The sequence below is a fragment of the Chaetodon trifascialis genome, chromosome 2, assembly GCF_039877785.1.
Source record: "Chaetodon trifascialis isolate fChaTrf1 chromosome 2, fChaTrf1.hap1, whole genome shotgun sequence".
Taxonomy (NCBI): domain Eukaryota; kingdom Metazoa; phylum Chordata; class Actinopteri; order Chaetodontiformes; family Chaetodontidae; genus Chaetodon; species Chaetodon trifascialis.
The window spans coordinates 15,905,236-15,931,920 of NC_092057.1; the positions used below are offsets into that span (position 1 = coordinate 15,905,236).

Here is a 26,685-nt window from a genome sequence, read left to right on the forward strand (position 1 = left end):
AATGGTGTGGCCCATTCTATCCCGCCCCCGCCGCCATTTTCCATGTTATTCTCTTCCCTCACGGTGTTTGACCAATTTTGAATGCATCGGTTTGTAATATTTTGTTAAGTTTGGATTATTAAATTCCCGGCTTCTCCAGCTCAGTGGAGGAGGGGGGCTTATTTCCAAATTCAGTCAAGGAGAGGCCCTGCTTAGACAGCCATGTACATCAAACAGGTAAGCTAACGACACCAGACTTATGCATGTTGCCCACTCTCTGTGGCCTAACGTCAATCAGACTGGATATAACGTTATTCCACTGAATGATTATGCCTGCAATACCGAGTTATTTTACCGTCTACCGTTGATTTGATTGCGGAGCTAAGCAAATTCACCCCAAAGACGGTCCAAAGTTATATAGCTAGCTTGCTAATGCTAGCCAAGGCAACCTGGAATTAATTTCGATTGCCCGTCCTCCCTTGCAGGATGCTAAGCTAAAGCTACAATGCTAACTTTATGTGAGCGGATTTGTCGCTAATTTGTTAACGTTGCACAATACCACCTTGCAGTCGATTTCATCACGTGTAAACATGAGCTTTGCTAGCAAAGTGGTTGTTTAATAATTGTCTTATCTAATTAGCAAGCTTACAAACCCGTTAACGTCCTGAATGAAAATTGGTCCTTACAGTCGCCGACAGTAAAGGCCTTATTGTAAGTCGTACCCCGGTTATGATACAGTTGATACTGTTTATGCAGTTTGATTGCAATTTATATGGGAGAGACAGTAATATTATTGCTTTAAAGAAAAGTGACCTGATGCTAATAGTCCCTTCACATGACCACGTCTAGCTACAGTAAGCGGATATTGTTATCCTGAATGGGAAGATGTTTGATGACAATGTGCTCACGGTGGTGTCTGGCTTCATATGTAGGTCATCATCCAGGGGTTCCGAAGTTACAGAGACCAAACGGTGGTAGACCCGTTTAGTCCAAAACACAATGTCATCGGTATGTATGTGCCCACTTCACCTTTTCTCACGTTCTTTTTTTTTTTTTTTTGCACTAATATGTAGATGTAAGGGGGTGTGCTTTGAATGATGGCTCCTACATTGCCTGCTCTGGTGTACCAAAGACTTGCCTCATGTTGGTGTTCATGTTGTGAACTTACATCACCATGTTCTCATTTATTTTTCTATTACAGTCGGAAGAAATGGGTCAGGAAAAAGTAACTTTTTCTACGGTATGTGAGCCTCAGAGAATTTTATCTTACAGCAGTCAAACATTTTCCCCTCCGGTGTGTTTATTGTTGTTCTCTATAACTGTGGCTCCTCTTGGTTTTCTTAGCCATCCAGTTTGTGCTCAGTGATGAGTTCAGTCACCTGCGACCTGAACAGCGCCTGGCCCTGCTCCATGTAAGTGCAGGCCAATGTCACACACATTACACTTCTTGACTACTGTTTTGGAAATGAAAAACCTTTCTGACACAGAAATCTCTTGTGAGATATGCTTATGCTGACAAAAGTAACTTCCTGATTACTGGTGGATTACACATTTTATAGGATTTGTTGCATTTCTGTTAAAAATACAAAGTTTGCATTTATAGAACTCCTTTGGTTGAAATACAGTGGAACATTAGTATTCAAACATTAGTATTATTATTGAGGTGTTTTTTTTTTTTTTTATTGTGCCAAATGATGATAATTCTTCCCCTGTCACTGTAGGAAGGAACTGGTCCTCGTGTCATTTCGGCTTTTGTGGAGATTATATTTGACAACTCTGACAACCGGCTGCCGGTAGGAATTGCAGACATTTCATATTGACCCTTTGACTCAAACTTCAGACACACTGATTGATTCTTTCCAACGTTCAGTAAGCCTCTCTGGTATTTCCGTGTCCTCTCCGTGATATAATACAGTCACAATACAGTCAAAAAGGTGACTGTGTTATATTATGGTACTGCAATAATAAAAGGGATACTCCACTAAAAACACGATTCTACCTCCTTTCACTCTATTAGCAATTTAAGGTAACACATCTTAAGAAAGGAAAATGCTTAAAAAACAAATGTGTTTATTGGCTCCAAATAGGAATGGAAATGAGGTATTGGCCCACATGTGTTTTGGCATCAGCAACCTGCCCTGTAATATAGGTTAACCAGTAAATGTAATGTGATTCATCCAGGAGACCCAAATTAGCACAGCACGCAGCAGAGGAGACTTTCCTGTAACAACAAAATGATGATGAACTTGTGTTGTAGTGTGACATGGAGATAACGTTAGCTCTGGCTATGTGAGACTACATAAAGAGCGATGTGAAAAACAGTTTCCCGCATCCAACCTATTCTTTAATTGACTTCAAATGAGGCTTAAGGTTCGCATAGTTTCTCTTGACTGTCATGTGTTGGTCCACAACTGATGCCACATTAGCTGTGGAATGTGCCAATGGCAAGTTCAACGGGCTAACCAACAACATAAACAGTAAAGCATCATAGAAATGTCAAAACTTACAGGTTCTAAGTTTGAAGTTGTTATCGAGCTGTCCTTGAACTTCAGTTTTGAAATCAATTTTGCTTTGTATTGACCCTCAAAGCACTCTGAAGTAAAATGATTCGCACACACATATAGCCTACAGTTTTCCAGTTGTCGTTGTCGTCATTGAGGAGACCTTTCCATCAAGTTAATCCACTGAGTCTTTGATTCCTTGGATGAGCAGATGAAAGCTTTTGGTTCTTGCAGCCAACAAAAGAGGACTTGGTGTGTGTGTTGCTCAAAATGTTGCCTTGCACATCTTTGTTTCACTGGGGTTGGCTTTATAGTGAGGAAAACAGTGGATATAACTCCACGTCTATCAGTACATGCGTAGCCCTCTACCCTCATGTCATAGTAGCCACAGTAAAGCACATTCAATATGCTTAAACATTCATCACGGAAATGACAATATTGCAAAATCCATGTCGTGACAGAACGTAACACCTGTGACAAAACTGGTGTACTGCCCACCCCTACCACATTGTTGGATGTCCAGTTTAATTTTTTACTGCAGATACTTGACTGATAGTGGACTCCACACTTTTGTGTACAACTCTTGTGCTGAGTCACCATCAAAGTATAACATTTAACTTCCAAATTAGTGATGGAATTGAAAAAGCTTTCAAGATGGGCAACTGAAAAGTGCGCTTCAGTACAGTCAACGCATGTGGAAAAGTACTAGATATGCACCACCTTTAAATCAACTTTTCTCAGCAGCCATAGTCCAGGCTACCACTGGAAGTCGTCCATTATCACTGTATTATGTTATACAGTACATATTGAACTGTCTCCCCAAAATTGCTGATAACTGCTATGACCATTGATTGTAGTCCCTGTGCCTGCAGTACAGACCGTTCTTATTATTCTGAAAATGAAGGCCGGATGTTTGTGCCACTTAAGCAATCCAAAGATTGCTTTCACTGGGTGTGAAACTGTGATCACGCAGCCTGGTAGTACTGTGTCATAACCAGACAATTCTGCTGCTGTGTGTGATTCTCCTCTTGACTAGTGATAAATTTCTCTCCCTCCAGATCGACAAAGAGGAAGTCTCCCTTCGCCGCGTCATTGGCGCAAAGAAAGACCAGTACTTCTTAGACAAGAAGATGGTGACGTAAGTATCGCTGTAGGTCGACTGTCCATGTAATCACAGGAAATAACCAACTCTGTGAATGCTTGTAATCACTTATTTGATGGTCTCTGTGATTGATGCAGTAAGAATGATGTCATGAATCTTCTGGAGAGTGCCGGCTTCTCCCGCAGTAACCCCTACTACATCGTCAAGCAGGGAAAGGTGGGAAAGGAGTGTTTTTCAATTTCACGCTTGTTTAGTACATACTGTCTGTTTTTTAGTGTAGTGCATGGTAGTATTTAAGCTGGGCAGTGAAAAAAGAGTGGTAACTGTCCTCAGCTGGGTGTCTTGGACTGTCGTGTTCAGATCACAACCTGATTAACATCTGTATCTAAACTGTATTTTTTTCAGGCAGGGAAATGTCAGCACTGTATTATATAGCAGATATTCCATCTCACGCATAATTTCAATGTCTCATGCAGATCAACCAAATGGCCACAGCACCGGACTCCCAGCGTCTGAAGCTGCTGAGAGAGGTGGCAGGGACCCGTGTGTATGATGAGCGCAAGGAGGAGAGTATTTCTCTCATGAAGGAGACCGGTAAAACCTTGTTAACATCATTGTTTGAATGAATTATTGTTGTTATGCTACAATCATAACATTTTAAATTAGATAATTATGCTGTATAACATACTATCATTACTCTTCCAATAATGAAGTGCCCTGTTAATTGTGATTTACATTTAAAAAAAAAAAAAAAACAAAAAAAACCCAACCTGACCTTTCTTTTCCTCAGAGGGGAAGCGAGAGAAGATCAATGAGCTGTTGAAGTACATTGAGGAGCGTCTTCACACCCTGGAGGATGAGAAAGAGGAGCTGGCTCAGTACCAGAAATGGGACAAGATGAGAAGGGCCTTGGAGTACACCATCTACAACCAGGAGTTGAATGAAACCCGTGCCAAACTGGATGAGGTAACATACTCAAGAACGAAACAAAGATGGACCATATACATTTGTACATGTTAGACTTTGTGATTGGTGTTTTGGTACCAGGGTTAAGAAGTCATCATACAGGATGTTACATATGCACAATATGACACAGAGTATTGACCTTAATTTGGCCATAACTAGTTAAACAGCATTTTTGATGGTAGCTATACATTTGAAAGTTATGCCTGGTTCAGACAACACGGTTCTAGTCTGATTTTTGAGACGATTCTGTCATCTAGTAACTGGTCCTACTGTGGGAATATACGTATCATTAATTCAGGTCAAACATTAAAGTAGCCTGTTTGATGTGGCCATGAGAAACTCGTTGTTCCTGTCCTGATTGTTATCCTGATGACCCCGCCTCTTGCAATTGCTTTTAATGTTATAGTGCATTGATTGACAGTTGCTTCGGCCGCCTTCCTGAACTCGTGCGTGATCATGAGATAAGACGTGCTGTGAGCAATATGGGATCATACATGTAGTCTGGCCACTCACCCGACCAAGGCACGGCACGGGTTTATGGCACTGTGATCGTGACAGCAAGCTTACATGGTGACCAGTGTGCAGTCTGAACCAGGCCTCAGTTGATGGAGAAATCAGGTCTTTGTTTGAATGCAAATGAATGTAAGAATCCACTAGTCAGTGTGCCCTGTGAACCGAAATTGTAGTTTCCTTGCCTGTTGAGTTCAGCTTCATTACCAGGACTCTTTTTTTTCCTTTTTAAAATACAGCTGTCCTCCAAGAGAGAGACCTGTGGAGACAAATCCAGACAGCTTCGTGATGCTCAGCAAGATGCCCGAGACAAAGTAGAGGTAAAGAATTCCACCTTGGCAAAAAATACAAATATCTGACATTTGAAAATAAACGTTGTTGTCATAGCATGAGCTCTAAAAAGTCACAGTATTTAGTGACTTCTTCAAAATTGCATAAAATTTCAGATGCTCGGTATTTGAGTTTAAAGCAAATAGTAGAACAGTGATTTATGTGTTCTAACTAATTTATGTATTTCTAACACATGAAAAGGAATCCAGATAAATTCCTAATTCATTCAACATATCATCTGTCCTGACAGTATGTGGCCTTGGGAAATAAACTGATCACTGAAGAGAAAGGAATTTGTTGTATTTACACTCCTGTGAATTACAGCTTGCAGCTAGTTTCTTGATTTTGGCTCCCTTTCTGTAGGAGACAGAGCGTGTTGTACGAGAGCTGAAGTCCAAGATCTCTGCCATGAAGGAGGAGAGAGAGCAGCTATCGGCCGAGCGCCAGGAGCAGATCAAGCAGAGGACCAAGCTAGAGTTGAAGGCCAAGGACCTGCAGGACGAGCTGGCAGGCAACAGCGAACAGAGGGTACGGAAGCCTCCCATCTGCGTCACTCTGCACACGTGGTCCTGCACCAGCAACAACCCCCCACCCCACCCCCTCTTCCCCTGCACCATCAGTGTATTTAGAGACGGGTGGTTGTCTTTTTCTCGTTTCACAACACTCTGCTCATAATTGCAAAGAGGGTCACTTGTACACAGCTTCACTAGTATTCAAGTAGTGAATAGGGCGTTTGTGGCCCTCACAGTTCTGCTGATTTGATCTGTGGATTTTTAGAAAAAATCATTGATCAGTTTTGCAGTCCATTAAAAAAAAGACAAATGAGTTTACCAAATCCTTAAAAGCAATATTTTTGGCTTTACGGTAATATAAATCAGGGAATGAAAAGGAAAACCTCACAGTTTCAGCCAGTGTTACTGTTGAATTTCATGCTGATTGACTTCATGAATTCAGCTAATCAAAAAGCACTGGGTTTTCTTCTCATGCTTTGCTAAACAAGTCTAATGTTAGGGTTGATAGTTGTAAATTTGCTGGTCCAACAGTGGGATGAATTGACAAATGGAGGAAGCAGCGGCTTGTGTATCTGTATGGCTTTGTGTGTGTGTGTGTGTGTGTGTGTGTGTGTGTGTGTGTGTGTGTGTGTGTGTGTGTGTGTGTGTGTGTGTGTGTGTGTGTGTGTGTGTGTGTGTGTGTGTGTGTGTGTGTGTGTGTGTGTGTGTGTGCGCGCACGTGTGAGTATGAAGACGATCATCACACCGGCTTCAGTGGCTCAGCCTTTGTATGAACTGTGATGGGTCCCAAGCTGCATGTTGGATTAAGCCCACCTGGCGATGGCTCGTACAGCATCAGCCAAAACTTACTGGAGCAAAATGAAAAGCAAGGGAAGCTGAACTGTGTCACTTGCTGCTGTTGGTTCTGATTTGAGATGGCCTTGACACAAGGGGGGAAGTAGAGGCTTTCATATTTATGGGATGACAACCCACCATCACCACCCACACAGAAAATCTGTCACTGTGCAGGTCTGCTGTTGGGAAGATGCAAGAGCAGACATACATCTTAGATATGAGCATAAAATCTGAAAATACTTTTTAAAATCGGCCCTTCACCGTCTTCCTCTCACAGCAGCTTATCCAGTTTCATCTCCAATTTCTGCATTTTGAAGATTTGTTGTAAAATAGCCTGCTCTTGCTCTTCCAGAAACGCCTGCTGAAGGAGCGTCAGAAGCTGCTGGAGAAAATCGAGGAGAAGCAAAAAGAGCTTCAGGAGACCGAACCCAAATTCAACATGGTGAAGGAGAAAGAGGAGCGGGGCATATCCAGGTATGGATGACTCATTCTCAGCTATAGTCCCTCGAGCAGCCTGTGACCAGGTATAACTTGATGAGTCAGTTTTCACATTTTTAATACATTGTGATAGCGAGAGATCAGGAGGTGGATGCACAGGAGATATTTGTGGATACTCCAGTGTACCTTCATGTAAATGATCAAAGCAGCAGGCATGAAGGGAAGTGAGGAACTATAAATATGTCGCTGCCTGACAAGGCTGTTGGCAGTGCACATGTCAACATGCAGAGTTTGTTGAGAAGTAGCATGAAGATGGCTCAATGATACGGCTTTCTGTGTGAACTTGTGATTGAGCTTAAGACAGTTTATAACTCCCTCCATGGTCACTCCTTGCAGACTGGCGCAGGCCACACAGGAGAGGACAGACTTGTATGCCAAGCAGGGCCGTGGCAGTCAGTTCACCTCCAAGGAAGAGAGGGACAAGTGGATTAAGAAGGAGCTGAAGTCTCTGGACCAGGCCATCAATGATAAGAAGAGGCAGATCGCAGCCATCCACAAAGACCTGGAGGACACAGAAACCAACAAGGAGAAGAACCTCGAGCAGTACAATGTAAGAGAACTCAGAACCCTTATACTGCTGCACCAGTTCCATGAATAAGATGTGGATTTCAGTGGGTTTTCAGGCCCATTTTCAGGATCAGTTTTAGAGGGAGGTACGGTTTAAGAATGGTACCTTTTGTCACACCTGTGGAAACTTTTGATTACTAAATGATTTTTTTGTCATGTAATTCCTGTAAAAGCAGTGCTGCAGTTTTAATCTAATGTCTTGGCAGGTGAGTGTATCTGACCCACTTTGGATTTGTCTCTTTAGAAACTGGATCAAGATCTAAATGAGGTCAAGACCCGCGTTGAGGAACTGGACAAAAAGTATTATGAGGTGAAGAACAGGAAAGACGAGCTGCAGAGTGAAAGAAAGTAAGAGCGTTATCTGTCCCTCTACCCTTCTCTTTACACACTTTGCTGTGAATTTGATTTAAAGTGCAGCCTTGGCTTGTGCTTATGCTTTTTTTTGCATATATAGCACATCACTTGATTTAGATGAATCTCTCCATGAGTCATGCTTCAATCTTGCATTAAGATGGAAGGTTGAATTGTTTACCCTGTCTTAAAGCCAATTTGCTGTTTCCGCTTGGCAACCTTTAGCTACATACCAGAGTATTGTCAGCTGTGAATGTCACCGGGCCTTCTCTGTCCACTTAAACAATGAGGTTTATTTATATAACAGAGGATGGTGTTTTGGGCCTCTGCTGCAAGATACCTTTTTGCATGTAAAAGGTCCTCCAGGGTGGATGAATCGTGTTGTGGGTTAGTGGTGGAAATCTAGTCCAGACAGCTGCTTCTCTGCCTCTTGAAACACAAACATCGTTTCCATTCAAGTCTCTCCTACTACTAATTGAGATGACACAGGCCATGATTTTTTTAATTGAATTACATTAAATTCAGTAACAGGCCCTCATTATCATCACTTAATGAAAAACCGATTTCATGAATATGTTTTTGTTTGTTTCATATTGACTCCATCGTGAACCTTCCAGTTCGCTGTGATCCATTGTTAAGGTGTAATGGGTGAAAAGGCAGCATAATGACAGCTTTGATAGGAAGAACACATCATGCAGAGCCCACAGCTGCAGGCTGTTCTAAAAATATGAATGAATGCAAATATTACCTTAATGGAAACAAGAGGGAGACTGTTTTGGCACTTCTATTGTTTTTATTTATTTAAATTTGATGAATTAGCAAGAATTAAACAAATCAATGTTTCACTTGAGGATCAGTCAAGGGAGTGGATCCTTTTGTAATTCACTTAATGTTGCACATACAGTGAATCTGCAGTGATAGATAAGCCATCTGCTGTTTCTCCTCACTTTAATGGAGAGAAATGCCTCTCCAATATTAAAAACAACTGGAGGTTTCCTGTCTTGTAAGATGTTTGGATTTACCCATCAATTATTTAGATCAAAAAGATTTCTAAAGACATGAACAATTTAGTATCGTGTCCTAGTTTTTGGCTGCTTTTATCAGCGACTATCTCGTTTTTCTGTGAGTATCATGGCTGCTTTTTGGTTTTGGTCTTTCTGGTGACATAAGTGTAACAGTGTGTGATTGTGTGTGTCTGTCCAGCTACCTGTGGCGTGAGGAGAACGCAGAGCAGCAGGCCCTGGCAGCCAAACGAGAGGACCTGGAGAAGAAACAGCAGCTCCTTCGAGCGGCCACTGGCAAGGTCCGTGTCACTGTACATGACTGCGTAATTACTGACTTGCATAACGCAGCGACGGGATACCTAATGCTTTTGTCTCGACACAAGTCAAAGACGTGTTTGTGTGTGTGTGTGAGCATAGAAATCCTAAGAGGATTGAAATTCTTGACAAATCTATGGTGCACACTCCCTCGCCTCCCTTTTCCTCAGGATGACACTCGTAAGCTCGAGGTAGACCTGCCATGCCACACATCTATTAAACCCTCACACATGCACTTGCTAAACTGTACTGTGAGAGAGGAAAATGGCAAGTGAAGATAAATCAAATCCCAAGTGCAAAAGTGCCTCCCTCTCCAAATGAGCCCACCTGAACACAGCGAAGGACTCACTTTGTGACTCAGCCAGTTGTCAGGATAGGTATATGAAATGGAATCATTCATCTTCCTCGCTACTGGCACCTTATCATAGCTCGCTAAATTTACATATGACTCACTCCTCTCTGCCCCATCCGGTACCTGCCAGTCTTTTCTCCTGGCCAGATACATCAGTCAAATATCACTTCTGAATAATGTCTGCTGAGATGAAAGAAGGCTGTTTGTGGCTTCATGGACGAGTATTCTGCATTTATGTTTCTTTCACCGGCCCCTGCTGACTAATCCAGTCTCCAGCCTTTGATGGACTCTATCTATCCTCTCTCACATTTTGTATTTATAGTTTACAGTTCATAGTGTTGTAAAAAATAACTTTCTCTTTCTATACCACCCAATATTGCAGAGGTATATTTGGAGGTAGCAGATGTTGTGCTCAGAAATCCCTCTGTAGCTATGTTCTTCTTTCAGAGAGATCATGCCTGCTTTTGTGGTTTAACAAGTCAATAGTTATAATGAGAATATAATAAGGATTTGGTATGTTTTTAGTTTTGCTGGGTAGTATTAATTGTGGCATTAATATTCTTTATTTTTGTATTTAATAGTATGTAACTTATTTTCCAATTTTAAGTGTTATGAACCGATTTTAGGTGTTTTCATTGAAGTGAGACTTCTTGCTTCTCTTGTGGTCCTTCAGGCTATTCTGAATGGCATCGACAGCATCAACAAAGTCCTTGAGCATTTCCGTCGGAAGGGCATCAACCAGCATGTCATCAATGGTTACCACGGCATCGTCATGAATAACTTCGAGTGTGAGCCAGCCTTTTACACTTGTGTGGAGGTGACTGCTGGTACCAGGTGAGGGCTGCTTTTTATAGTTTCACTACTACGTCCCTGTATTATTTGAAATGAAAATGTCACTGCCAAACATTTGTGACAGGTATGAAAGCTTTGCAACAAAAGACACATAGTTTGATTGAAAAACAATACTGGTTCCACTTCATGCACGCTAATACAAATGTGTCCTGTGATTTGAAAGAATGGGTTGTTGCTCTGGGCTGCATGAAGCCAATAGACAAGTTTCAGTGTTCAGAGTCCTTGAAATATTGAGGCATTTGAACACTTTCTGTGGTCACCTACGAGATTTGTGTCGATCCAAGGAGAAACTTCTGGGGGCTTGTGTTCAATCCATAGCATGGAATTTTAATTCTGTGCTTCACTCAGTGCATCATTGGTTCATAACGACTCAAGCATGTAAGAGTAGTTAGTAGGCAGTTATAATTAATAATGTGAACTTAGTAACGTGATGACAGTACCTAGTTTGTGTTGGCTGTCAAGCTACCTCAGTGTCAAAGTATTGGGTAATACAGGTAGACGGGCATACCATGTAAACAGCTAGAGCTAGAATAAGCAGCTAAGCTGCAACCAACTGTGAGTGGAGCGAGTTATTTCTACGTATAAAGTTTTTGGTCCTATTTTGAGCGTCCTCAACATCAACATCAAAACAAGCCAAATCTCACTTTCTCTTAGTAGTGATGTAGTCCGTATCAGTTACGCACCATGTTACCTTTCTGAAGTGTACCCAGCACAGTCAGTGATGGATGGGTGGGACCCCATATTTATCTTGATGCTTGAAGTTTAATCTCTCTGATCTAATGGGTTGCTGTTGGAAAATAATCATACACCAGACCCTCAGACCCTCCTAGTTGTAACTTGTTTTCTCTTTCCAAGCAAAGTTCTTACATTTTTTACTCTTCACCTGTTTGCATGCCTGAATATTGTGTCGTGTTAACTTGTTCCTTTCTATTATATTTCATCTGCTCTGAATTTTAATGTCAGGAAATCAAAAAGGTGTCTTGTCAATACAGGAACAGATATTGTGTTTATTTTGTACATTGGATGTTTTTGCAGATGTACAGATATTTGTCTTTTGTTTATGATGAGGCGGCCTTGATTTGTAGTTATAGTAATGATATTGCAAACCTGTCCACTCATACGTCTTTATCTGTGCCTGCCTGCCTGCTCCCATGTTTTCCAGATTGTTCTACCACATTGTGGAGACTGATGAAGTCAGCACCAAAATACTGATGGAGTTCAACAAAATGAACCTGCCTGGAGAAGTCACATTCCTGCCCCTGAGCAAGCTGGACGTCAGGGATACCGCCTACCCAGAGACCAACGTAAGGAGCACACATAAATTGCATCTGATACTTTGTAGGTAGTAAATTTAGACCTTGACCACAAATGGGTATAACACGCAACAATTAAAAGAAATGAAAAGGTATCCATGTGTATTAAAACACACCTCTGCTTACTCTTAATCCTCTGTCTTAATTTTCACAGTCATGCAAAATATATATTCCACTCTTCCCCGTCGTACGACGGACAGTTTTTGTGTGGTTGATGAGAGTTAAGTGTTTGCCACTTCGTTCACACCAACATGTTCTTGACCCATAAGGACGCTATCCCCATGATCAGCAAGCTGCGCTACAGCTCCAACTTTGACAAGGCCTTCAAGCATGTGTTTGGAAAGACCCTGATTTGTCGCAGTATGGAAGTTTCCACCCAGCTGGCCAGAGCGTTCACCATGGACTGTATTACTCTGGAGGGTAAGATCACCTGTGATACACAGTATGGATTAACCCTGGGAAACAGAACAGAAATGCGATAATGGGGAAAAAAACTGACTTTTTTTTTTAATTTAATTTTTTCTTTTTAACATTTAGAACATATTGCAATAGATGTAGAAAATATATAGACAACAACTTTAAAAGAGATGCAAAAGCTGTGTGTGGAACCAGCTGAAAACTTATCTCAGAGCAGCACTGAAGACAGACAGCCAGAATCTTTCACCGAATCCAACCAAATAAATCTCGGACCAAGTGATTGAGACGTTTTTTTGAGAGCTTTGCTTTTTAACCTTTAACTGATCAGTGACTTTGTTTTCACTTTGTTTTCCTCCACTGTTTCTCTGATGGCCACCCTGTCTTTACTTCCTCTCCCACTATTTCCACATTTAACTTTGTCAACTAAGGGTTCATTTTGACTGAACCAGAGTTGGCGGTGATTGTTGGAACAATGGAAAAACAAGTTTTATTAAGTTTCTCTCAAGTTTGAATGAAGTGTGTTTTACAATGATAAAATTAGTGATACTGTTAAAGGAGTCTGGTGGCTTTGCAGAGAGCGATAACGGCTGTTTCTGCTTAAGCAAAAAGAATTTCAGTCCCGGGGATCCTGAGATAATGTGCTTCAGTTCACCTGTAACACTGACCTTTGTACACCCTTGTTCAGTTTTTACATATCACAGATTACATTTTTAGAACTGCATGTCATTGAAACTGCAGCATTGTTGAAGCCCTTCATCTCGTTTATGCAGTACATTGTGATGTGACCTCCTAGGTGACCAGGTGAGCCACCGTGGAGCTCTGACAGGAGGCTACTACGACACCAGAAAGTCTCGTCTGGAGCTGCAAAAAGACATGAGGAAGGCTGAGGAGGAGCTGGGCGAGCTGGAGGCCAAGCTCAACGAGAACCTGCGCAGAAACATTGAACATATCCTTTCTGTTAAAACAGATATGGCTTTGTTCAAGAGAATGATGCATCATTGATGCTCACTGGGAACTTTTGGTGCCATGTGGCAGTATGGACAGCTGTGCTGCAGACAGTCTGTGGATGGCTCGTTCCATTGAATGATTTGCTTTGTTTGGGACCAGTTAACCCAAAAGTGAGTCATGCAGCTTCTTTAAAAGCTTCGCCAAATGACCATTTCATCAGAGAGTTTTTTATTCTCTGAGATATATTGATGTGTGAAATGTGTTGAGTCACATATGAATACTTAACAGTTATTTTTTCAGTCTTCATCCCATTCGGTATACAGGAAGTACATAAAATTAGAGCAAATATTTCAAGCCAAAACAAAGAATTTGCCTTTAATTATACTAACCAGGCTTCATCCTCTTTGAAATATTATTATTATTTTCAGAAAGTGTTTTGGTTTCGAGTTTTCTGACATATTTCCTCCTTTGACGTATAAGGTAAGCTTTAGCCTGTTGGTATTCTGCACCCAGTTGTGAAGAATTGAGGAAGTCATTATTTTGTCACCAATTGTGGGGGAAACTGGAAACATCAGATGGGAAAAAAGACAGTAGTCCTGTTGATAAAGAAATATTTTAATTCGTATGCCATCTTGCAAGGGAGCTTTTAACCTGCGAAGGAGCCCTTGGATGAAGTTGCAACACCCCTGAATGCAGGGTGTGACATGCTGCGTCTGTTTTTAAATATGGATTAAATCCATCAGGGTTATGTAGCTACCTCAGCCAGCAGGAGGCCGACTCAGAGACAATGAGAGGGTCTAAGCAGGTCAAGAAGGATTAGTCTATGTTAGGTCATTTTGGTTGGAGCCGTGACTCACCGCTGGACGCCCATGAAGGCAAAACAGGCAGGTCAGAGAGGATTTGTGTGTGCTTGTACAGTATATTTATGGATACGGTCACTTCCGCCCAGGTATGATTATCTGTGTGTTTGCACACCTGTTGATTGTGCGTAGCTTCTCGCTCACAGCCAGTATTGTGTATGCGGTTTAACGTGTGCACCTGGCGATTACGTGTATGTGTGAGTAGGCGGGGGAACGGATGACTGAGCTGATGACATGGCGCTCGTCCTTCACTCCTGCAGCGGTGAGTCAGAGAACGGATCAATTATTTAAAAGCCTCTTGTTGTTCGCTGTCCACCTCTGCCCTGTCGATAAGCGTGAGATTACGAGCACCTCATCCATCCCCCCTCTGTCTATTTTGCCACCAGCACCACGTTGCAGTGGAAGTATACAGATCAGGCAGAAAGTGCACTTGCGTTGTGACGGATCAAAACTGCTACAACTCTCATTGACTTTATGTGAAATAATTATTTTATCTGTAAGAGTCAAAGGAGTAATCAGAGATTAATACAGGGTTAAATCATTTAGTTAAGGAAAGATTGAGGCCTGACGTCAGCTGTTCCCACGAAAGGTATTACCAAATGGTCTTAAACAATCTGTTTTGTCCATCTGCGCTGGGCAACAGGCAGGGAAGTCCTCTGACTTTGGGTAGATCAGATCGATTGACTTCAGTGTTTATTGAGTCCTGTTAAATCTGAAAGGCCCAGAGGAGCACTGTAGTCCTGGAAGATCAATAAGTCTGTCTGCTAAATTAGCCTAATGATGAGTGTGTGCAGCCCTCCTTAATCCTCCACCTTGATATCAGTGATGACACAGTCTTCTGTGGGAGGCCCAGTCACTCTGAGCCCTGACCTTTTTATTTACTGATGAGAGGAGCCTCTGCAAAAACAGTTGGTTTTTTGTTCAATGCTTTTCTGTCCTGTTCTGTACTGAGAGGAAAGAACGCAGTTTCAGCTGTCTGACTATTGCGTAAGGCAATAATACAATGTGCACTCACAATAGGAAAGTGCAGGACAGCAGAGGTAATATGGACAGCTGCAGCCTGGTGAAATCAAGTTGGGAAAACTTAAGTCTGACGTTTCAGTTCAACTTTAAAGTTCCTTCTTATAAATGAGTGCTGAGAGAAAATGCTCATCCCAAATAAAAATGGACGTATACTTCCTTAATCGCTGCCTCCACGCATCAACAATGAGATCGACCAGCTGATGAACCAGATGCAGCAGATTGAGACGCAGCAGAGGAAGTTTAAGGCCTCCAGAGACAGTATTCTGTCTGAGATGAAGATGCTGAAGGAGAAGAGGCAGCAGTCAGAGAAGACATTCATGCCCAAGGTGATCAGATACTGATGCTGTCACAATATCTGAAGTGAAAATTCCATGTTTTACACGATCTGACTAGAGTTCACAATCAGTCTGTGCCGTCCACTCACGTCTGACTCTTTCTTCGTCTCCAGCAACGCAGTCTCCAGAGTCTGGAGGCCAGCCTCCATGCCATGGAGTCCACCAGGGAGTCACTGAAGGCTGAGCTGGGTACAGATCTGCTCTCTCAGCTCAGCCTGGAGGACCAGAGGCGTGTCGACGACCTCAATGATGAGATCCGTCAACTCCAGCAGGTCAGGAGGAAGATTTGACAGTGGTTTATGATCTGTGTCTGTCTCTATGCACAGCATCTGTGTAACTGACAGTCACAGGGATTTCTGTCCCTGGTATAGATTTGTTTAAATTAAGCATAAATAAGAAGATGTTTAGTAACAAGGTGGTCCAGTGCAGTGAGGTACTGCTCACTGAAGTCCCAAGAAGATTCATTAAAAGCCAACCTCAAAAACACTGGTAGTATTAATCTTGAGGACAGTCAGTGCTTTCACCTGCTGCTTGCACAGTTAGAACATATTGATTTGAGAGAAATGATCTGCTATTTTAACACTTATTTTCCAATAAATGTTCTCAGTTGAAATTGTACTTACTTATTTATTTTAGTATATAGGGTCCTGTATTTGTATTGAGATTCAAAATAGATAAAATCCACATTTGTTTGTGAATGCAAGCACTAGATTCAGCCACAGATTTCTGTCCATCCTTATTGTTCGACGTGCATTTAAATGGGGGGTGGGGGGGGTGTCTGTATTTTCCGTTTGTCCCCGCACAGACTGGATCAGACACATTTCAGAATAGCATCGTTAAGGTGAAATAGTGGATGCACACACATCCTTCCCCCTGTTTTTCCGCCTCTTATCGGCACTTCGTTGTTTCTTCGTGCCCCCTCCCTCTTTGCCTCCTGCTCATATATTCATATGACCTGACTGAGATGACAGTAGCAGGCAGCAGCTGTGAGTGGGATGTTCCTGTGATCCAGTGTTTCCTCCTCTTTCTCTTTCACTGCCAGCTGCCCTCAGCTCTCACCTCAATGAACCCTCAGCCATTCTGGGTTGCGCAACAACTCCGCCCCCGCAACATAGAGCCTTTCATGTACCGTTGTGCAGTGTTGGCGGTTGTCAAGTTATATTATTTGCAACATAGCTCTTGGTTAGGAGTTACTGTTAATATGGCATGTGCTCGTATGTAAGTGAATGCACACGTAGGGGTGATTGTGGCAATCAGATACAGTTTTTAGCAATTGTTTAATTAAATGCAGAAGTGCATATTGTCACATTTGAGCAGTCTGGGTGAGACACAGAAGGTGGATATTGTTCTTAGATCTATTATTGCTGCCATTACTCATGTTTCTAGCCGTCTGGTGGTGCCTTTCTGTGTGGCAGATTTCCATGTGATACACAGAACAAGAGAAAACTGAAGAACTTGTAGATATTGAATTACTGGGAATGTACTAATGTTTGTTTGCACACAGACCTCACAGGAGTAACTATTTTACTATATTTTGTGTGTCTCTACACCCACAGGACAACAGGCAGTTGTTGAATGAGAGGATCAAGCTGGAGGGCATCATGACCAGAGTGGAAACATATCTCAATGAGAACTTACGGAAGCGTCTCGACCAAGTGGAGCAGGTACACTGTCCCTTTAAATACCCTAGAAACAGCTTTGCACAAAGAATGTTTTCTTTTTCTGTAATGTAAACTAAGGCTGATGTTTGACTGCTGCGTTGTTCTTTGATGTTAATCCTGACAGTAAATTACACATCATTACTTGCATTACCAGCAAGTTCAAGGTTTTTTGTTTGTTTGCAGCCTCTTAGATAATTCATTCAATGTAATCTGTTGAAATTGTGTGCTGTCGTAAATAGATTCAATGGTTTCATTCATACAAATCAGAAGAGAGGTGTTGAATTTGCATCGGCCTCTTTCATTTAATGTGGCCTAATTTTCTTTGACACAGGAGCTAAATGAGCTGCGAGAGACTGAGGGAGGCACGGTCCTCACAGCCACAACATCTGAGCTGGACGGCATCAACAAACGCGTCAAAGAGACTCTGGCTCGATCAGAAGGTACACACTAAAGCACTAAAGACACAGCTTGTAACCACAAGGTGAACTGTTAAAATCCACACAAACTGGAGAGCAGTTAAAAAAACACACACACACACACACCCCCTTTGTCCTCAGGACCCTTCAACAAATCATAGATCCCAGTTCTTCGAGCAGAGCTCATCAGAAGCCGGCATTGGTTTGTTAGTGGTGGTGGTTGAAATTTGAAACCTTGTATCATGGTCTAGAACAAAGATTGACAGCTGTAGGTAAGATCACTCTGTGAAGGGTTAGTACAGCGTCTGATATAGATTGTTGTGTACCAGTATTTTTTTTAGTTGCTTTTCAGCTGTTACAGATAGATCTGCGTTGGCCTTCGCTGCATCGTGCACTAGAATCCTCTGTGACAAACTTGGTACAAAGCCAGCAGCAACATTTCGGGTCGCTCATCAAGATGTGTGTTGATGACAGACTTTTACATGAATGCTTGAATAAATGCTGGGAAAACATATCAAAATGCATTAAAGAAATTCTTCACAATAGAGACGGATTCAGTGATTTCTGGATCATATAATTCACTTAACTCAGTCAATGCAGTTAATTAACTCATTACGATTAAAGAGCTGAATGGGATATCTTCTCAAGCAACTAACAGAACAAAGCTTGCTGCTATTGTCTGAAACCAGTAATCTTTACAGATTTTTTAACTCAATTGGCAGTTTCTCAATAAATTGAGAAACTGTCTGACTGTCCTCAGCCGGTTGGTGCCACCAGCAGACTGCGAGAACTGCTGTGAAGTGTTTGACTCATGGTTTGGATAATCTGGAGTTCCAGAGTCGGTCTGTCCACACAGTTGTATAAATGTTCTAGTGGCCCCGTGACTAAGATGAGGTTGATTGAATGCAGTTGTCAGAAAGCACTTGTTCCTGAATAGAATTCATTTGCATGGATTCATAGTTAATCATTGTCACTAACTTATTAAAGACACATTCAGAGCATGAGCTTATTTAAGTCTTCATTATGTTCAATCCTTTTCTCTGTGGTCTTTCATTCAGGGAACGTTCTGATTTTCTTTTGTCCCTCTCTTCTAACAAAGTGGGAGAAATAACCTCCACATTAGTAGGTTGTTGAAGGCTATAAAAACAAATCGTTCAAAGCTCATGAAGATGAAACTGGTATGTCAGAGTGAGAGTCCGCCCTGTGACAGTATGTATTTTTCATATGAGCCAGGAACAACGCCCGCACGTGCACACACTAATGCCTCATCTGCGATGAAACCCAGCATTTATACTGCACCACCCTTTACTCACCTCTGCCAATGTCTTTCCCAGATCTGGATTCTCTGATTGACAAGACAGAGGGAGAGATCAAGGACCACATAAAGAGCATGGAGCGCTGGAAGAACATTGAGAAGGAGCAGAACGATGCCATCAACCACGATACGAAGGAGCTGGAGAAGATGACGAACAGGCAGGGCATGCTGCTCAAGAAGAAAGAAGAGTGCATGAAGAAGATCAGAGAGCTGGGCTCGCTGCCTCAGGAGGCCTTTGAGAAGTACCAGACCCTCACACTCAAACAGGTACACAGACACACACACACAGACACACACACACACACACACACACACACACACACACACACACACACACACACACACACACACACACACACACAGAATCCTTTCTAATGTCCTTTCAGTGGAAGTGAAGGGGGACAGACTGCACAGTGTGCTGTACATATGGTGCTTCAAAGTTAGACAAATCAAGTGGATATCGTCTTGAGTTGCTCTCTCTCCCCCTTCCACTGACACTGTTTTTGGAACAAGAAGAATGATGACAGCAAGCTGCCACTGGGGGGCAGTGAAGCAAGCTGTGAGCGCAGCATTGACATATTATTACACATCATCTTGTGAAGTTGTTACGGTAAATGTGTTGGCCTCCACCTGACGCAGAGCAACTTCAGCATCCATTTGGAGTCGTGCTTTTGTCCACCTGATAAATTTAGGCCAAGTATTCACTTAAGCTCTGGTCTGCTCTTCACCAAACTAGTGAGGATAATATCTGCTCTTTAGTGGCAAAATGCTGCGCTATGTTCACCTGCTAGCTGCTAATTTAGTCTGCCTGCTGCAGAACTGTTAAGAATGGCCAAAAACCACATAGGTTTGAACCATCTCTATTTTTGTGCATCATGTCCATCCATCCATCCATTATCTATACCGCCTATCCCTTTCGGGGTTGCGGGGGACTGGAGCCTATCCCAGCTACAATGGGCGAGAGGCGGGGTACACCCTGAACCAGTCGCCAGCCGATTGGAGGGCGCATCATGTCCATAAGAGGGCAAAACAATACAACAAGAAACATATTACTTGTATAATATGTCAACGCTAACATTTATTTTAAAAGATCAACATTGCAAAAACAAAAACACACATAAAATAATGTCCAAAACAGGGTTGTTGAATTATTTGGTCGCATCACTTTGACCTTCATTAATATCTTCAATCTATGAAAGGGATGTGTGCAGAGTCCACGTGTTCTGGAAGATTTCAAAGTCATGGACAAGTAGGTTATCTGTTTATAGACCTATTTTTGCATGTCTTTGTGTACAAGTCATACAATTTTTGAAACTGGTCCAGTATTGAAAGCTTTCAGCCGGCAGCTGCGAGAGAGGGTACATTGCACACTGTCAATGTATGTTTGCTAAAAGTGTTTGTTTTTGCCTCTGGGGGGCTCAGATTGGTAATCTAAGTGTCTGTCTGAGCATTAATTTTCATAATTGAATATCTTGATATTTTTACAATTCAGTTATACATTCAAATGTAGATTGTCCGTTGGCAGCCCTTGTCTGCTGTGGGCAGGTAGTGTACATGATGTTTCTGCTGAAAACAGCTGTTTCTTGCAGCTGTAAATTTGCTCGCCATAAAACCAAAAGAGTCAGCTAAAGAGCGCTCAGCCCCTCTGTATCGCGGAGGGGGAACTGCAGAGGGGTGATAATTCTCTGTGAGATTGTCACCACCAGCTTTTACATCGCACATAGCCATTTGAGCAGTTGTTAATATATAAAAAAATTAGTGCAGCTTTGAGCCTCTTAAGGTGTTAGGTGCTCTGAAGGAAAATGATTCCAGTGCCTGAAATTTGGAAAGCCAGCCCTGGTTCCCACTGTGTAGACATGGCGCTGTCGTTCCCTGAACTGTCTTGCCACCACAGTAACATTGACACGTAAGACATAAATACAGCAGCACTAACAATAACTAACTAGGTCTACCAAAGGTCAATTTGTCTGTGCATCCTAACTTACTACCTGAGTCAAACTATGAGTGTGCACACACACACACACACACACACACACACACACACACACACACACACACACACACACACACACACAGACCCAGGTCCCCGAAGGAATAAAGCCTGAGGCCATCACATCTCATCCCACCCACCCACCCACTCATCAGTGACTCAGACACTCGTTGGGGCTCTGATTTTTTTTTTTTTTCAGCCAAGTGCCTCTGGGAGCACAGACTGTGAGTTGATTGGACTTGGTTGCCTCTTTCATAAGTGTTTGTGTGTCATCTCCCCTCTCGGACAGTGCTGAAAATAGCCTCACACTTTCTCATACACACTCCACATAGTTAATCTTTCTCCACGGGCCTCTGCTGAGGGCAAGATGCTGCCATTGATTGCAGAAGTGGATGAAGGGGCCAAGTAATAATGGCACTTGCTCATGTTCCCTCACTCATCAGTGATTCATACGGTGAATTTATAGTTTAAGAGTTTGGAAAGTGCATGTCACACTCGAGCTGGGCTAAGCTGGTTCTTAATTAATCAGGCCATGTCCTCTTCAGATATGAATAGAATTTGGCAAAGCACATTTAGATACTTGTTCCGAAATGCGTAATGGATCTGAATTTATGTCCCTGTTGAAGTCAACAAGTTGTATCGTTATGCAGTCTAATACTCCAGGATACAGCTAACTTTGTGTCAAAATGATGATACACAGGTTTACCACAGCATTTTTCTTATATACTTCAGTGGGGAAAAATCTGAAAATAAACAAATCAATTGTGCAAAGTTTTCTGGCAGTGCAGTCGTAACAACAGCAAACATGTTAAATGAATGGCAGCTCCATATGCTGTATACAAATGATCTCTCATGTCTCCTTCTGGCTGCTGGATCCACATGATTGTAGGTCTCAGATCTGTCATTGAGACATCCCAGTTGCACTGAGGAGTGCTGAGTTTTTTTTTTATACGACCTGACTTCACCTGGAGCTAACAGTGATTTAATCTCTCCTTTAACAGCTGTTCCGAAAACTGGAGCAGTGCAACACAGAGCTGAAGAAGTACAGCCACGTGAACAAGAAGGCTTTGGACCAGTTTGTGAACTTCTCTGAGCAAAAGGAAAAGCTAATCAAGCGTCAGGATGAGCTGGACCGCGGCTACAAATCCATCATGGAGCTCATGAACGTCCTGGAGCTGCGCAAGTATGAGGCCATCCAGCTGACCTTCAAACAGGTACGTGGCTGTGAGACCCAAAGATGGGCACCCGCATCCATTGACATAACCCGGCTCCAGCAGTTTAATGCTTGGGTGTTAATAATCACTCTTATTGTTTTCTCGTTTTTGGACACTTTGTCACATGTCAGATTAATGCTGTCACAATTCCACAATTCTTTAACAGCCTGCACACAGTGCTGGTAGAAAAAAGTCACTGAACACACACCAACACACACATATATAGCTTTGGTACTTTTGACACTATCAAATAAATAATTAATGGAGCTTGTAGCACTTTGAACAGTATCAGTACTTTTGACAGCCTCTCATCAGATGCACATCATCTAATCTGGCTAATATTCACTTTTTGAGCCTCCTCTTGCCATATTTTCTCCTCAGGTCTCAAAGAACTTCAGTGAGGTTTTCCAGAAGCTGGTGCCAGGCGGCAAAGCTACGCTGGTGATGAAGAAGGGTGACGCTGAAGGCAGCCAGTCTCAGGATGAGGGCGAGGGCAGTGCTGACAGTGAGAGGGGCTCCGGTTCACAGAGCAGCGTTCCTTCAGTGGACCAGTTCACTGGAGTTGGCATCAGGGTAAGAGCCTTTTTCACTTATTCCTTTTATTTCTTTTGACTGAATTAATTCACTTACACCCACTGATGAATATAATTTCGAACATAAGAAAACTAATTTCTGTCCGTGTTTGTGCCTCGGGTCTGATAACTCCCCTGTCTTGTGTAGGTGTCGTTCACGGGGAAGCAGGGTGAGATGAGAGAGATGCAGCAGCTGTCTGGAGGTCAGAAGTCTCTGGTGGCTCTGGCCCTAATATTTGCCATCCAAAAGTGCGACCCCGCTCCTTTCTACCTGTTTGATGAGATCGACCAGGCCCTCGACGCCCAGCACAGGAAGGCCGTCTCGGGTAAAGTGCTAGAATAATTAGATTTAGAGATGGAATGAAGTGAATCTCATACATGAATTTCCATTGTTTGTGAGAAAATAATGACTCATCTTTCAGTCTTCCAGCATTAGCAAACACAAGACCGTCCTCATCATCGTCTTTGCGTTGCGTTTCAGACATGATCGTGGAGCTGGCAGGCCACGCCCAGTTCATCACCACCACCTTCAGGCCCGAGCTGCTCGAGTCGGCCGACAAGTTCTACGGCGTCAAATTCAGAAACAAGGTGAGTCTCCTGTGGGAGGGCAGGATTTCATCAAGTTGAAGCTGATCTGAAGAGGCTCTCTCACAGGCAGGCTGTGGGGAATCAGTGCCAGGACATCTGAACACGAATGCACTTTTTCATTTTGCATGTTTTTAAGGTGTAACAGGCGATATAAGTTCAGGAGAATCGCCTCAGCAGTACATTTGTAGCAATAAGCTTGTTGCAAGTATATGTTGTAAATATCACATTTGTCCTGTGTAACAATATTAACTTTTTGGGTGTCTTGGTGAGGAGGGAGACTGGGTTTGGACTCCCATCATACTAGCAGCTTTAGTCAAACTAGGGTTCACTTATCATGACTGTAGAATCTGAAATATCCAGTCCTTGGATTAAAAAAGGCCAAGTTCTACTTCAGTCTCTGTCAGTGTAATATTAATAAACTTTATTGGTATAGTACCTTTCATGCAAGAAATGCAGCTCAAAGTGCTTTAGAAATCACATGCACCAAGTGCTTCACATGAAAAGACATGAATGACCATAAAGACAGGGATATAGCCAGTTAAAGGCTAGGTTGAACAGATAAGTTTTAGCTTTCTTTTGAAAGTATTCAGTGAGCTGCTTCCTTGATATTTGTATGTTAGTGTTTCAGAGCTTTGGGGCTTCATGGACGAAGGCTGCATCCCTGGTTTTCTTTCTACTGTTGCTGGAAACCTCCAGTAGAGCAGCAGCAGATGATCACAGTGTTCTTGAAAGGCAAATAATAAAGGATGGAGTTAGCGGTGTAGCTTGGTCCTTGTTTATTAAGGGCTTTGTATACGAAGAGGACCTTAAAATAAATCCTGAATGTTACAGGAAGCCAGTGCAGAGCAGCTAAAGATGGACTGATGTGTTCTCTCCTCTTGGTCCTCATTCCTTGAAACACTGTCAAACACCCGCTTCAAAAATGCTGTAGGTACAGGGTGAACACATGAGGTGGACGAGTCAGTGACACCTCAGTGACGGCCTATCCGAGCTCAGTTGATGTTATCCAGGTGAATTTTCAGTGCATCATTATCACCATCACCACCATCATCCCTCTACAGACTTGCTGTCGATAGATAATTGTGAATAGTGAAAATATCATGATCTGGGCTCACTTAAATGAATTTAAAAAGGGGGGGGGTATTGATGAGCAGCACTAAGAGTATCATTTAAGTCCTGACAGGTGTTAGTTTCCCTTGTTGCTGTTAGTGATTCTACTTTGAGTTCACTGTTTTCTGATGACTTCTTCACACCGTCTCTCTGTGGACCAGGTTTGGGTTGTGCTGAGCTGCCTCGGTGAAAAGAACACGTTCCCTCTTGAGTTTTTGAGCTTTCATAACAGAAAAGATGACTGATTATTCAGCGTGGCTGAAATGGAGGCATTGATTGGTCATTAACTGTGTGCGCGCATGTGTGTGTGTTTTTAGGTGAGTCACATCGATGTGATCACAGCGGAGCAGGCCAAAGACTTTGTGGAGGATGACACCACCCATGGTTAATAGTCTTCGCCTCTTCATCATCCTCCCGGCCCCCTCCTCCCCCGCCTCTACAGTGCACTGCGTAGCTCGAAGCCTTCCACAACAGGGAACAAAGACAGAAATATCTCACTCAGTCCACCAGCCTTTTTTTAGTCCTCGTGTTAAAGATAAACGATGCAGCGCGTCCAGGCTTCTCAGACCACCTCTGGAGCAGGAGACTGAATTGGACATGATGTTCTGAAAAGCTCAGCTCAAAATTACAGATTGAACTGTTTACTTCTTGACTTCATTTCAGGCTGATTAAACTAGAAATTAGAGCGGGAAAATGTGGTTTTGGTGAAGATCTGCGAGCAGGGGACTTTTGTTTTTGTCACATGTTCCTGCTTTGCCTGTTCTTTTACACTGAAAAAAAAAAATCCTCTTTTTGTCTGAAGAGGTCCTGAAGAGAGTGCTTGTTACCTTTTGTTTGACTGTGTTGAATTTTTCTACCAAACAGTCGTTTCGGGCATCTGTCCTTTGAAACGGGGAGTGCCAGAGAAGCTCATAAAGAGTAACAAACCTTCATGATCTTTCCAGAAAGCTAATGGTCTTGTGTACAGTTGAGACTGTTCTGATGTGTCTTGGGTGAAAAATGTTGAACTGAAACCCTGAAGCTCGGTGGAGATGGAGGCTCGAAAGCTGATCTGGGTTTTGTTTTCATTGCCACCCTTGAAGCAGAGTTTTTGGTCGCTCTTGTTTCTTTAATGTGTATACTCTTTGTACTCATGAAACATTGCTAACTTCTGTCATAACCAGCCACATGGCTTTAAATGTTTAAAGGTCGTGGTTCCTTATTATGGTTGTTACTGTATTGCGTTAATTCCTGTTTTTTTTTTTAGGTCATTTAAATATATGAAAGGTTTAATTCCAAAACACCAGATATCTTTTTTTGGAAATCAACACAGCTCCCTGCATTTAGTCAGTCGATATTTCAAAACAGAAGTGATTCAGTGTTGGACAAACGCCGTCTGTTTGGGTCACGGAATGACTCACAAGTTCAGTAATAAGCCAAGTTGTTGTTTTGTGGAACGACAGGATGTAAGTTATCTTTTGTGTGTTTCCTTACTGGATGTATTGTTTGGGATTAAACTCCTCATATGTTGTATCTAGTTTCATATCTGCTTTTCAAATGTTTGGGTTCCTTTTTATGTAATTAGAAAACTTATAAAAATAATAAAATGATTTCAAAACAACCTCTATGATGATGTCAGTGTTACATCTCCAAGACCACTAGGTGGTGCTGTGCCACTGATACCTGACAGAAAAGGCCCATCTGAAGGTGGAAATATTCTGTATGATGAGTTCAGAGGGCCTCAGTGAGTTACTCTTCTATTGAAACATTTTATCCAAGTAATTTCTCAGAATACCAGTACAGCATATTATTTTGAAAATGTATCTAAATTATTATTATTGTCATAATTCATACATAGTAAATATATTCTGAATTGATCATATTCTAAATGCTGATACTTTTGGAAACATCTTTTAGTGAATCTATGAACATGAGTAATTGACATATTAACCAAAAAGTTTGAAATCTACAAGCACAAGTACATGTGCTTGTGTTTTATGATTGTATTCTCTCATCAGGTTTTATATAATTTTCTGTATTTTTGTTGCCTATTTTCTATATAATTCCTGCGCCTGTATTCAATCCTTCAATTTCAACACTAAGTGGACCTTTTTGGATCAATTATATTTCATCTTGATATAAATGAGGAGGGAAACTCCACTCAGCTTTAGATCCTGTATCAAACCACAGCGGACTCAATGTCAGCAGCTGTCTGGCATCAAGGTCAGAAGCCGGCGCTCATTACATCTCTGTTATATCTTGTTTTTGATA

General features: G+C 42.2%; 1 protein-coding gene across 1 annotated transcript; it reads left to right on the forward strand.

The window, feature by feature from the left end:
* The first annotated feature begins 18 nt into the window (after positions 1–18).
* Positions 19–26,035, forward strand: smc3 (structural maintenance of chromosomes 3). Its single transcript, XM_070975939.1, has 29 exons — positions 19–216; positions 912–987; positions 1,181–1,219; positions 1,324–1,391; positions 1,701–1,772; positions 3,539–3,618; positions 3,720–3,798; positions 4,059–4,176; positions 4,373–4,548; positions 5,298–5,378; positions 5,752–5,916; positions 7,087–7,208; positions 7,569–7,782; positions 8,044–8,147; positions 9,354–9,453; positions 10,495–10,655; positions 11,836–11,977; positions 12,256–12,406; positions 13,197–13,349; positions 15,409–15,560; positions 15,683–15,841; positions 17,126–17,233; positions 17,562–17,670; positions 18,981–19,228; positions 21,953–22,165; positions 22,547–22,738; positions 22,886–23,063; positions 23,219–23,325; positions 24,753–26,035. The coding sequence occupies exons 1-29, from the start codon at positions 202–204 to the stop codon at positions 24,822–24,824; spliced, it is 3,654 nt and encodes a 1,217-aa protein (XP_070832040.1). The 5' UTR covers positions 19–201; the 3' UTR covers positions 24,825–26,035.
* The last annotated feature ends 650 nt before the right edge of the window (positions 26,036–26,685 follow it).